The sequence below is a fragment of the Centruroides vittatus genome, unplaced genomic scaffold, assembly GCF_030686945.1.
Source record: "Centruroides vittatus isolate TY-2023 unplaced genomic scaffold, ASM3068694v2 scaffold_1152, whole genome shotgun sequence".
NCBI lineage: Eukaryota > Metazoa > Arthropoda > Arachnida > Scorpiones > Buthidae > Centruroides > Centruroides vittatus.
In genome coordinates this window covers 1,256,062-1,270,320 of record NW_027122670.1, presented here as the reverse complement: position 1 = coordinate 1,270,320, position 14,259 = coordinate 1,256,062, and the positions used below count along the sequence as shown (strand labels likewise).

The 14,259-nt window shown below is 27.5% G+C and overlaps 1 protein-coding gene across 6 annotated transcripts in view; it reads right to left on the bottom strand.

The window, feature by feature from the left end:
• HUWE1 (HECT, UBA and WWE domain containing E3 ubiquitin protein ligase 1) overlaps nt 1–14,259 on the bottom strand; it is a 202,847-nt gene that overhangs the window by 73,853 nt on the left and 114,735 nt on the right. For all 6 annotated transcript variants that reach the window (XM_067284115.1, XM_067284118.1, XM_067284119.1 and 3 more), the window contains 13 exons: nt 13,498–13,579; nt 12,022–12,189; nt 11,724–11,950; nt 11,145–11,385; nt 8,315–8,477; nt 6,955–7,116; nt 6,765–6,874; nt 3,194–3,439; nt 2,639–2,791; nt 2,409–2,569; nt 2,044–2,318; nt 1,744–1,842; nt 1,601–1,665 (listed from right to left, as the gene is read on the bottom strand). In XM_067284115.1, the coding sequence (XP_067140216.1) occupies nt 1,601–1,665; nt 1,744–1,842; nt 2,044–2,318; nt 2,409–2,569; nt 2,639–2,791; nt 3,194–3,439; nt 6,765–6,874; nt 6,955–7,116; nt 8,315–8,477; nt 11,145–11,385; nt 11,724–11,950; nt 12,022–12,189; nt 13,498–13,579 (2,152 nt within the window). The remainder of the gene's footprint in view (nt 1–1,600; nt 1,666–1,743; nt 1,843–2,043; nt 2,319–2,408; nt 2,570–2,638; nt 2,792–3,193; nt 3,440–6,764; nt 6,875–6,954; nt 7,117–8,314; nt 8,478–11,144; nt 11,386–11,723; nt 11,951–12,021; nt 12,190–13,497; nt 13,580–14,259) is intronic.

The following is a 14,259-nucleotide window of genomic DNA, read 5'->3' as shown; positions in this document are numbered from 1 at the left end:
AAGATCAGAACTTTTATGAGCATGGAACCATGCTATTATCAGAAAGACAGCAAAAAGGTATTGGACGAAAATGGTCAATATATAATTTTAAAATATATTTATTTATAAGAAATTTTTTCCATGGAAAAAAGAAAGAAATTACTTTCCAGGCAACCCAATATGTAGATCAGTTTTAAAAAACTGAACAAAGTTAATCCCTAATTATAGTAATAAAAAAAGTAAGTAAGTGAATATGAGTTGTATAGTAGAATAAGTAATACACAAGTAACTTCATTTAATCTTATAAAAAAAATTTTTTCATAAAAGAGTGTGTTAAATTAAGACAAATTAAAATTATAGTGAAACTTATGAAAATGTGAGTATCTGAATTATTGGCCTACATTGTATTTTCCGTGTCATGTCATAACATCATAGTTTGTCGCCTTTTTGTCAACTACCTAGCGACTAACTGTCAACTTTTACACAGGAGAATGGAACCATCTGTTTAGTTCTCGGACGCCTAAATGACACTTTCTCTTCACCTTTCGACCTAAGTTGCATAGAAAGAAAAACAGCACCTCAAAATTTGTCAGTTGCCGCACCGATCAACATTCGCCAAGATCCAAATTTCATATTGCGCCAATTTCCTTTGTGTATGTGAAAAATTCGGTCCTGGATTAAATCCGCTGTCCATTGGATTAATCGCCTGGACTAAGCTTATCGTCATCACTACAAATTTTGCCACCCCTCCTCTCGCCTACGGACTAATCGGACTAACAGGTCAACTCACCTCAGCTTCAACAAGGTATTTATCGCCATGCGGATCTTATGTAAACTCTCTCTCTAAGAATCATGACGTTAGGCCTATTTCCCCTTAGCTTTTCTTTGTACGTAGAGTCATGCTCAGTGTAAATAAACATTGTACTTTAGTTAATGAGGCCACTGTTATTTCTGGTGCATTGTCACACCCTCCATCCCGAATCCAATCACTCTGTAACGCGACCGCTCGCGTGTCGGATCTTTGAACTGCTGTGGCTTCCGCGTCAGCTAAAACACAGTAGTATCAGTCCTGATGAGGCATCAAAGAGGTGCCGACCCCCCGGCCACAAAAATTAATTAGTTCTTTGTGCCTGATAGAAATCAAAAAATTTTTATAAATAAAGTTAGTAATTACTTGTTTATGGACAAATCTTCTGGAATCAACTTATTTATACATTATGCAAATTCTTGTTAATTTACATTCTCCTGCATACATCATGTCCACACATTAAATCAATAATTCACTAATTTTTTTTTATACTTTAATAGTTAATTGGTTTTAATATTCTTATTGTCAACAGTTCATCTTTGTTTCAATCTTAAAAGAATAAGAATTCAAAAAACTTTTATCCTTTAGGTATTTAATGACCAAAGGAACGCATTGCCTAAGTTATCTTCATAAGTTTTTTTTGTATCTGGATACAATGTTTAGCACTCTAAGTGAATCACTTTCAAAAGTTACTTTTTTTGAGATAATTCAGAATATAATTATTATTTGGTTTTCTTGAAATCGCATATCCTTAAATTATTAGTTATATATTATTAAATCTTAAACAAAATACCATTCTTCATTAATACTTACAATATGTTGAGATTGGGAAGAAGGGATAACAACAACATCTTCAGGAGCAATTGTAACATCAGGAACTAAAATACAACAAAATACAAACTCTAATCTCAAATATCAGAAATGATAAAAAATTTTTTATCAGGTTTTAACTATACCTTCACTATCAGTATTTTCTGCACTGTCATCAACTGCTGTTTCCCCATAAGTAGTAGTTGCCTCAGATGTACTAACTTCTATATTTCCAATAACAGCACCTAAATAAAAGCATATCTCACCTTGTCAAAAAGAAAATCCAAAATATTCCATCTTTAATAATTATTTACTGAACTCAGTTTTTGAAATTGGTAAGAGAATTGTTTTTACAGAAATCATATCCAGAATTAAGTTTTTATTGTTTCCATTAAAAAAAGAAAACTATAAAGCAAAATTCTTCATTAAATATTATCATTATTTACTTGTCGTTTGAGTTGTTGTTGTGTCTTCTTCCATTGCTTCAGGTGCTTGTTCTTGATTTTCAATTACAGCAGTGGAAGATTTTCCTCTATTGGAACTTCTGTTACCAATTTGAGTTGTTGGAAGATTCACTAGTCGTGATAAAGTTTCTAAAGGTTTCAAAGCAGAATTAATTGTAGCAGGCATATGAGGACTTGAAAGATCAAGACAATGAGGTATCCGAGCCAAGTCTGTTACAAGTCCTTTCCGTAATAAAACCCTAACAATATTGTTCATACTAAAAAATAAAAAATAATAATATATAAATTTTCTAAATTAAGATATACAAAACTCAAATATTTATTGATGTTAAATTGATGTTTCTAACCTATTTTGTTGATTTCTAAAAGTAGAGCTGGCTAATTGATTTTGAGATGACGAGGGACACGACTCAATCATTGTTCCAACAAGTCCAGTTAAAGCCTGAATTCTTGCATGTTTTTCACTGCTTTCAGGTAATGTTAATGATCTATTCAGTGCAGCTTTAACCTGAAAAGGAAAATCTCAAATTAGATACACATCTTTTCTTCAATCATTTTTAAGCTGAATATTACTTACCTCATTTACTAAAGCTGTCTGTGCTTCAGGACTATGATTGCATGATGCAAGTGCTGCAATCAATACTCTTGCTAATGCTGAAGCATCTTTATCACCAACTGTTTGACACTGAGGTAAGACATTATCCAAAAGAAAAGCAAGTGCAGTACAATCCTGTAAATATTATAATAATTTTAAAATTCTGATAATATAAAGCAAAGTTTAAGAATAATATTGGTTGAAGATCAATATCAAAATTATATAAATTTACTTTACATATGCAAACTATAAAATACTTAAAAATTTTAAAATATGCTATATATATGTGTATGCATGCATGTAATAAATGTAAAAAATATTTATATGTTGAATTTACTGTAAATACATTATTTAAAATAAAATTTAAGAACACACATACTAATCTATAACAATGTTTTCAAAGAGTATGTGAATATGAGATGCATGTGTGTATATACAAAGAATTCTTGTTTATCATTCCTGATAAATATATAAAACTTATAATGTAATACTACATAAGAATTTTAAAAATTAAAATATTTAGTGTATAAAGCTTACTTCTGTTATAAGTTCTGACTGTCCAGCTGGATATGTATATTCAGCAATTAACTTAGCACATCCAGAATAAGACCTTACAAGTTCAGCTAATAATCTGCAAATGATAGATTTTGGTAATAAAAGAGTACTTTTCTTTACAGTATCTCCAACTTTATTGTCTTTCACACAATCTTTGCAAAGTCTATTTCTTTCTCTTCCATTCACACTTGATTCTGAAGTTTCACCATTGACATCCAAACCTGCAATCTAATAAGTTTTCAAATAATTAACTAAATTATTTATTAAATTACTATGTAATAGCTCATAAAATAATGTAGAAAATATTTAATTAAAATTAATATATTTTAAATTCAGATTAAATATAAGATTGACTATTTAAGTTGTTACATTTATATTATATTTCTAATTTGTATAGTAGTATCCACATGCATCTAAACATAATTACTTATCTGTAATTATTTCAAATTAGACACTATGACTAACATTACACAGCACTATTCATTGTGAAGAAATGTAGTAAATACATAATAGTGAGTAATTCATTTCATATACCTTCATAAACTTTGAAATTTTCCCTTAAAGAATTAGGCTAGATTCAAACTGTAACAGCTAGACTCAGTTTTGACATATGCCTGGCAGTTTTCCTGACAACAAGAGCTGCTGGCTATGATTTTTCTGGGATAACAGAGTGTTTTGTCTAACTTATGACAGTTGCTAGACAGGCAAATTAAAACTGAGTAATTGGAATAAAACTACAATGATATTATATCCTAAAGCAGCATGGAAGGTAAATAAATCTAGGGACCAACTACAGATAAAATCTTATTTCCACAATAGATATTTAATTTCTATAACATATTTCTTGTGAATATATCATAAACTCTGCTAAGATTTCAAAACCATTAAAGTATGTACTAAAGTACTAAATTAAGATAAGTTTATGTAGACAATTCTTTTGCTTATACAAATGTCATATACAGCCATATTTACCTATGATTGTTTCTTACTAATATATGTCAGTTTTATATTCTTGAGTAAATTGAATTTAGAGTGAAGATATCAACAAAAAGCTATTTTTCTTAGAATACTGTTAACTTGACTGTGATTAAAACATTTATAAGTTTTCTTATTGGTTACAAAAAGGTTTGGTCTCTGGGGTGGACATATATGTGAATAATCATCTTTTTGTTGGTTTGACCAGCAGATGCCACTGGCATTTTGGGCGGCCAAAACCCTCAAAGTTTGTTTTATAAAAAAATGTTTTAATAGAAACAATTCTGGCAAATAAACCATCATAAAAACAAGATTTTGTACAGAAATTATAAGAAAGGAGAGACAGTGTCAAACATGGAATTGAATCTCTCAATCTGACAGTAATAAAAACAATATAGATATTTTTTAACTTGTCACACACATGCAGCTGGAAATAATTAGCATCAGAAAGGAAAACACTTTTCAATGAATTATAGGGATGTCCCTCTCAACTCAATAAACAGTTCGAGTTGGGATCAGTACCATCAACAAAAAGGTTGATATCAACCTCTCGACAACCTGAATTTGGTTTTTAATATGGTCTTGGCAATAAGGAAAATGACCAATTTGAAATGGAGAAAAAGAGCCAAAACCAAACAGAAATGTCTGATCAAAGAACCGAATGTATAAAAACCCACATCCCAAGGACAAAAGTTTTTTCAAGAGAGCTAGTTCTTCCTCCAAAACCAAAGGTCTTCTCTAAAGAATCCAGCTCTTTATTTGCCAAAAGATTTAATCCTTTTCCCCCCACTCCAGAAAATGTATCCTACCTCTACAAAGTATACTCATTTTTCCCACAAAAGAGACTTAAAAACAAAGGACACAGCTATTTCTCTGACAACATAACCTGTTCCAAGCCTAATCCTCCAAGGCTCCTCTGACTGCTGACTCCTACAACCAACAGTAAGTGGATAAAATAGGTGAAAGACCCCAGAGCAACCAGAACACCAAACCCACCAACAGGAAATTCCAAATTGCATTTCTCCCTTTTGTGCATGTGGACATAATTTAAACTAGGAAATATTTTTCAAATAAAGCAGATTTAATTGGTAAATGAAATCTTTCCTCATTGTTGCCACCAACATATGATTGTATCTCTCACACTATCATAAACAAGTGGGAGAGAGTGAGAAGCTATTACACATATAAGATAGGGTGTAGAAACAACCAGTATTGGTAACCTCACATATAAGTGCAATATATATCTAATGCATAATTAAGATTTTTTTTTAACCTAAATGAAATCTAATAAGATAAGCATCCAATAATTAAAAATCACACTACATGTTCTTATTAGAGAGCACAATTGATTATTTTATAACATCAAAAAATTAAACTCATTTAAAAAAACAAAACTAAACATATAGATTACAACTCAACCAAAATTAGAACATTATTTAGGTGAGACAAATAGAAAATTTAAAATAAAATTAAAATTATAAAAATAAGCCAAATTCCACAATTGAAGAGAAAAATAAAAAGATAGATTTCTGTAATTAAAAGACACAAAATATTAAATTATAGAAAGAATGTCATATAAAGCCTTAATAAAATAAATGAAATACTTTAATAATATAAAACTTTTACAACTGAAACATTATAAATCTACATTCTGTCATCAAACTGCAATACAAAATTGCAGCTACTGAATCAAGGAATTGTAGAGAATTTCACTTCTCTATTGCCATTAGTTGTTACAGTAAATGATTGCATAAATAGAGAGATCACAAAATAATTGTGACCAATGAGAAGAAACTAAGTTTGTTAGATAGTAATATTGTATTGCATAAGCTGCTTCTAAGCTTATGCAGTATATCTCAAAAAACAATTTAATATTAAAAGAACAAAATGCTGAATTATCAATCAGTTATATCAATCAGTTCTGAGGAATTTTGAGAATCAGTCAGAAATCAATTCAATTTGCAGACAATATTGGAAGAATTTTAACTGTTGATAATCTTGGCAATATTAATGTTATAACAACTGACATTTCTCCAACTGACAATTGTTGTTGTGATTACAACCTTAAGCCAATATTCAGATATCATCATTTGTTATGCTATGACACCTTAAAAGATACTTTATAAGCCTTGGAGACATGTGAACAGTATCTCTTGGCATTATAAAGCACAGTCTTTGCAAAAAAAAACAAGAATCAATGATTTTTAAAGGGAATTTGATATCTTAATGATTTTCACTTTGTGCATAGCACTAAAATGCAATACACTGCTGTTTTTTATTTAATGTTTTCAAAACCCTTACTTATAATATACTTTCCATTATATCACACTCTTTGGTGTTTTCCAATCAAGTTATAACATAACCAAACTCAACTGTAAATATAAGACAATACTATACAATAAACATTCAAGAAGTTAATTTACAATATCTCAGAATTCACAAATTACAAATAAAAAGATAGTATTAATATACTGCAAACTTATATTCAGACGTCTATATAAATATATATAAACAAATCAAAGCAATTAAAAAATAAATAGAATAATTAGCAATAGATAAAAACTTATGTTTTTCTTACCCCAGCATCATCATCTTGCTGCAGAAGATTAACAGAACTATTATCTCTAAGTAATGTTTGATTTTCTGAATTTGAAACTTGTTCAATATTCTCAGGTTGATTTGTATTATCTGCAACAATATAAAAAACAATTACATAAATGCATACAGAACTATTATTATTTTCTATTACAATTATGTCAATTACATACTTTCAGGTACAGGTTGAACTGATTTAACAGTTAAAGCATTTAATAGATCACATATAACTAATCTCATTGGTCCTTCAAGTTGTGGAACAGGGCCAGGTTTTGCAGGTAATGATTTTAACATTTGTACTGCATTTGCACTTGCATACCGACTATCATCTTCATCTGTAAAGCAAAAACAAGAAACAATTAAAAAATGTATGTTTATATAAAATTATATATATATATATATATAATACGTAAATAATTTTATATCAATAAATTATGGATATAACTTGAATTTATTTAATAATTATATCAATAAATTATAAATCTTGTTAAATAAAAAATATAGAAATTTTTATTCCTAAAATAATTTCAAATTTAATGTAGAAAGCTACTTATTATAGATACTACATAAAATATCTGATGACAACAATATTTATCTTAAATTTCTATTGTGCGTTTTTCATTGTCATATCCAACCAAACAATTTAATAAGCTGTATCACTGACATTTAAACTTTATAAATGTCACTATTATTGTAACTGTAATAAATCTTAAATTGTAATAGAATACAATTCTTATCACCTCTAGTAAATGAAATATTCAAAAACAATATAAGTAAATTAAGACATTTATGCAAATACTGCTTCATAAATATTTATGTTAAATTTGACAATTTTAGAGGGAACCAATTAAGTCATAAAAGAGGTCTACTTTATCAATAATATTGTTATAAACTAATTTATAAACAGTAAAGTCAATAATTTTGTCTCTTAGATAAATGAAAATTTGGTTAACAAATTAATGGATTTTCATATGTATTTCAAATTAGATATTTTGTTTCATTCAAAACATTTAATAGTAGCTTTTATCTTCTGAAATCTTTATATATCAGTCTCACTTAAATTTTATGAATTATGTGCATACCCATCTTTTAGTCTTTGATAAACTTTAAAGAATATTATATAAAAAGAAGATTATTATACCATCATAATCCACAATTCACTGTATTCTGAAGCCAAGCCTACATTAGAAAGCTCAGTTATCCGGTCCCTTCAAATTATTATGTTAAAATAATAAAATTATCAAGAAAAAAAAAAATTGAAGAAAGAAGCTTAAGTCATTGTATTGTATTGTAGCAAAACTTTATATTAAAATTTATATTATTCAAGAAATTATAAATGCAGTTAGTATTTGTAGTTTTAATTAGAAATCAAACATTTTTTTTTAGATTTGTAAAAATATACATTATATTTTATCTGAAACTTTATGTAAGAACATTTCTATAAAGTTTGAATATGTAAAAACAATTTTATGAAAAAATTGTAAAGCACGGAAAGATTCAATTACTATTATATTAAACAACATGTAAAACTACCTTTTTTAAACATCGGAAACAAAGCAATACGAAGAGTATTTTTGGCAACATCCGTAAACAAGGTGGGTTCTCTACAAGAAGCAGGAGCAAGAACTCTAAATACATAGTGCATTTCTTTAGAACTAAACGGAGTATTTGATCCCATTGTTGAAGCCCTTACTACCTACACAGACAAAACAAAAACAAACACATGAGTTTCATTAATTATATTATATATATTTAGTTCTTAGAAATATGTATCATAATAGATTATTATAAATAGTAATCTTTTTATAAAATATTCTTTCAAAAAGTATTAGATATAATAATATAATCTCAAAACACTCATTTCTAATGGCAAAACATTAAAAGTGTAAAATATAAATAACTAATAAGATAGCTGTTAAAAATATTCTAGTTGTTTTTTCTAATTATTTTAACAACACAAATTTAAAATAATTGTTGCATTTCATAACTGCTTCTAAAATCATTATAATTAGTATGATTAATGAAAAATGTTTAAATCAAAGCTTATATTAAGTGTATAAAAATATACTGTCAAATCAGTTACGTGATTCATCTTTCAACAATGCTACAAAAATTTATATCCTTTTAAAATATAACCTATTTCTTAGACCAGTCATTTAATCTAAAGTGTGAATATAACAGCTAGAAAAAGATTTGTTATAAGACTTCCTTGTGCTATTAATGACCTTATGAATTGTACCAGAATTAGTGGAAAAACATCATATTTAATAATAAATAATCATACGAAGATTAAACATTTAAAATGACTCTTGTCTTAATTTAAAAAAAAAAAAAAAAAAAAAAGGAACAGTGAGATATTTTATTCAAAGGTAATTTACTTTCCATATACAATAAAAGCTTGATATTATGAACCCTGATATAATGAACCTTACATTATCACAAACATCTGATGTTGGTCTGGCTAAAAGTAAAGAAATATAAGAAAACTAACAGACTCCAACTTCTACAGACTATTTTTCAGGTCCCTCAGATTATCATTCTTCCATCATTATAGTTTTTAGGCATTTTATTTCATCATAATTATAAATTTATTTAGTTTATTTGCAAAAAATAAATACATAAACATTAAGTGTATTTTTAATTGTTTTTTCAGTATAGATTTTCACATTACATTTAGTTGATTTTTTTGTTTTGTTTTTTGATTGAGTAGTTTTGTTCAAGTTTTTGGTTTAATTTTCTCTGAGCAATGAGTCTTGAATTCTTTTGTAAAGTAAAGCCTTAGATCATATAAGAAAATAAAAAAACTTTACATTTTACAGAAAAAATAGAAATAAAGAAAAAATATTTCTCTTACAGACAATACATATAAAATGTGTCTTTTATCCAGACGTCCTTTCTCACGCAGTTTAAAAAGAAAAAATAGATATAATTTGTCAGGTTGAAGATGGAAAATCTCAAGATAAATTAGTAAAGAAATGTCACTAAGTAAGCAAACAATTTCAGACATTTGGAAAACAAGAAGAAATACTACAACAATCTTTTCTTAAAACACAATTCTTAAAAATATTTCAAAATAATAATAATAATAATAATAATAAATAAAGGTATTACTTTCACAACTTTAACCAAAATCTGGCATATATACATTTTACAACTGAAATTTAGTCCACAATATTGACACACAGTACTAGACAAGTTTATATTACCATATACAATAGAATCCCTTTATATTAGCTGAAACAAGAAAAAAATATATTTAACTGGCATCTGGACCTGGAGAAAACATCTGTGAACTGCAGATATTTTCTCCAAGCCCATTATTAAGATCTATTCTAATATGATTCTACTATATAGTGATGAACTTTGTTATAATGAATAAGTCAATAATAATGAGTAATCATAAAAATAACAGACTTTCATTATAACATAACAGACCAATTTCTTCAATCCTGTGATAATGCATTTCATCAAGCTTTTACTGTACTTAATATATCATTTATCATTTATTTATAATAGTTATTTCAGAATACAGTAGAGCATCGATTATCCGACTCAATTGGGGACTGGGGTTGGTCGGATAACTGAAAAGTCGGATAACCGAAAAGTATGAAAAAATACATTACTAGTATAGTGTATCAGGCCTACTTTAAATACTAGCCTCCCTTTCATGGTCAAGCCAGTGCTGCCAGCTAAAACATGCAAAAATTTAACAAAAATAATATTAAAGTAGCCAAGACATAACCAAATATTGTAGCGCCACATCACTAGCGGACATTTGAATTTGCCGACTAGAACGCGGTCGGTTAACCAATAAGTCAGTTAATCGGGGGTCGGATAATCAATGCTCTACTGTAGATATATTTGGTGTAATCATTTACATTTCTAATGACATGTTTCTCAAACATCTGTGGGATCCAATGAAAGCTTTCATCAATATTTTGAGATAAAAATTTTGGAATACATAAGAGAGAATGAAACCAACCTTAAATATATCAGATATTTTTTTTTATACTGAAGTTTTTAGAATTTTTCCAAAATATTTTTAATTTTTCCATTTTCTAAATATATCTACTATATTTTCTCTTGCCTCTAATATATTTTTCAAAAGCTATCAATAATTAGTAGTTCAGATTAATACATTCAAATAATTACCAGAATTCTGTGTGTGTTATCAATTGGAATGAGGTGATTGACTAAAAACAAGACACATTTATTTTATATAAAATATGATTTTGAGTATCTCTTATTTTCTATGAAATCATTTCAATGTGAAGGTTTCAAAAGATCCCAAATTTATAAAATCTACATTTTCGAGAATTTTATTATCATCATATATTCATTTTAGAATTAAACAGAAAAAAACCTTTTCCATAGTGTGACGAAGAGTGTTTGGTTCTTCAAGAATGTGACGAATTAACAGAGTAGCTAAAGAGGTAAATCCAGTAAAGGCAGATTCTTGGGTCAAATTTAATAGCAAACGAAGCCCACCCATTTCAGCAAAGGTGACAGCATATGCATGGTTTCGTGTTAAACGTAAGCACAACCTCATTACTGCATGAAGTGTATCTGGTTCTACAGGAACTCCAATTAACCCCACACACACTCTGAAAAAAAATAAGCAAAAATTTTAAAATCATCATCTAGATTTACCTATTTGTTTCAAAAGGAAACAATTAATTCAGGGAAGGAAAAAAAAATACTCATTTCTATTATTTTGCTTCTTGTTTCTATTTCTCTATATAATTCAAAACAATTTTATAATTAAATTTTTAAGGTCTCTTATATGCTAAAGTAACAATTTTTATAAAAAAAGTTTCATTAGAAATTACTCAAGAACATTTATACATTTTAGTTATTGATTTTTCCCTCTGCACTTTCTACTAAGCTAAACTATTTTTTATACTTTATGCATAGATAAGTACAGATTATATAATTATGTTACCTTATTAATGTTTCACATTGATCAGGCACTAAGCCTTTAACAGATTCCACTTCTGATGTAGCATTTGACGTTCCTGATACAACAGTTTCTGTGTTTGAAGCTTCATCTGTTTCCATTCCTTTTTCTTTAGATTTATTATTTTCTTTCTTCTCTTTATCCTTTTCACTTTCTTCTTTTGTTTCAGCAGTAAGCATGACAGGTCTCCAATTTCCAGTTTCTTCATTTACCTATATATAGTATTACCTTAGATATCATATATAAAAAGCAAAGTTTTTGTTTATATTATATTAACTTTTACCTGAGCCATTGTACTGAACTGAATAGTATATCTTCTCCTTCCAGCAGTAAATCGCACTGTCTGTTCTCCATTTCTATATGCATCATCTATTGATTTATTATTATTTGCAGTGTAACTATTCCATCTGTTACTCCTATCATCAAACCATTTCCATTGACGTTTAGGAATCTAAAAGATTTTTAATTAATAGATTACTTATCATTACTGTTCAGTAAATATCAATAATAATAAGACTTTTAAAAGAAATGTCTAAGTCATTCAAAATTATGTTAAACTATTCAACATACAGAAAAATATCTTTAAAAAATTTAACAGTGTCTAAAATTTAATGTTCATGAAATTCTTAATAAACTGTTATCTAAAACAAAAGTAAAAACATGTTATTTCAATAATCATTTTTGAAATGGCAATCATAAAAATTAGACAAAGATGATTTTAAATACTGTATTATATTTATATTACTTAAAGTTAACATAATAAAAACGTTTTTTATTCATTTTTTTCACTCACATTAATACAAATTTAAATCTTTTCATATTATAATAATAAAATTGAATAGAATGAGGAAATATTGCAAATTACCAATACATGCTACTTGAAAAGTGAAAAATTATCATCTTTCTAAATATTGTTTCAAAGGAGTTTATACCACTGATAATGAAGAACTGCAGTGGAATTTAAATTGCAAACATGAGACACAAAATTGTACAAAACATAACTTGTTTTGTCAACTAATTATTTCCAATCCAACCCTTACCAAATATATATTAGTTTACTCCAAACTAGTTACCAAGCTATCATTGTTTAAGAAATTTTATATTCAGATTTAATCAAATGACATCAAAGGCTTACTACTATCCACATGTAATTTAGATTGATATCATCTAATAATGACACTAATATATATCATTGTTGTATCACATTATTAAAGATCAATCATGTAATTTATAACAATACCAAACACATTGCAGATGAACATGTTATACTATATGGCAGTCACATAAAATATCATTTGCCACTTCGAATGAAAAGCTATTAATTTCATTCAATTTTGTGAATGTACAAATTTATGCACAAGTATTTTTTCAGCATTTTCCTGTGTCAGTTTAAATTAAATTAATGGAATCAACAAACTCATTCAAAATAAGTCTTAAGCTGTTATCTTTTAGCAATTAGTTTATTTCTAATCAATACTGTTACTTCTGAAATTTAAAAAATGATTAAAATCATTATCTTATATTTTTAAATATAATATGCTTTATATTCAATTAGCTAATTCTTTTCATATTTAATTGCATTCATTTAAATGCTATTGTCTCATTCAGATCATAATTTTTGGAATTTTCAATCATAACCTAACACATTAGATACTGGAAACTTATTTGCTCAAAATTAGAAAATCAACTTAAAATTTTTAGACAAAAATAAATTAATTGCACAATATTAAAATTAAGTACCTATAATTGCTATAATTACCTGAAGTAAAGGAGCTCTTCTTCTTGAAGCAATTGCAGCCTTCTCATATAGATCTATCAGAAGGACTAGGGGAGCTAACCACCTATAAAAAAATTATATAATATTTTTTACAGTAGTTAAATGCAGACACATTACATAAAAAAATAATCCAAATAAATCAAATTATTTTCATTATAGTTTTAAAATATCAAATAGCCAATGAGAAAAGCATTGCTTGTATTGTTATGAACAGTTCAGTTGTATTAGAGAACAGTTACTGTTCTCTAATAATAAGTGTCGTCTTTGGTACTTTAATAGTTTCCTTATGAAAATCCCACAATATTTACTTTAATAATTCAAATACTGTATTACTGTTTTTTTCAAAAACTGTCAATAAAACTTTCATAAAATGTTTATTTAAAAACAATTTATGTTAATATAGACAAACAAATCTGCATTATAAACATTTCATTTCTATACACAGCAAATCCTCAATGTTTCATTATATCATCATCAAAGAAAAACAAATATATTTGTAATCATTCACAATTATAATTACTGAATTCAATAAAAGCCCGAGGTTATAAACACAATCCAATTAGAATAATAATAACTGAATTATATCTTGTTTATATCCGTTAGCCCAGTGTTTCTCAAACTTTTTGGACCGCGACCCCCCTTCTGCACTTAAAAATTTCAAAGGACCCCTGAAGAATAAGTGTGTGTCGAAAAACATCCCGGAGGGAGGGGGTTAGGCTCGTATTTAAATATTTATATTTTTTA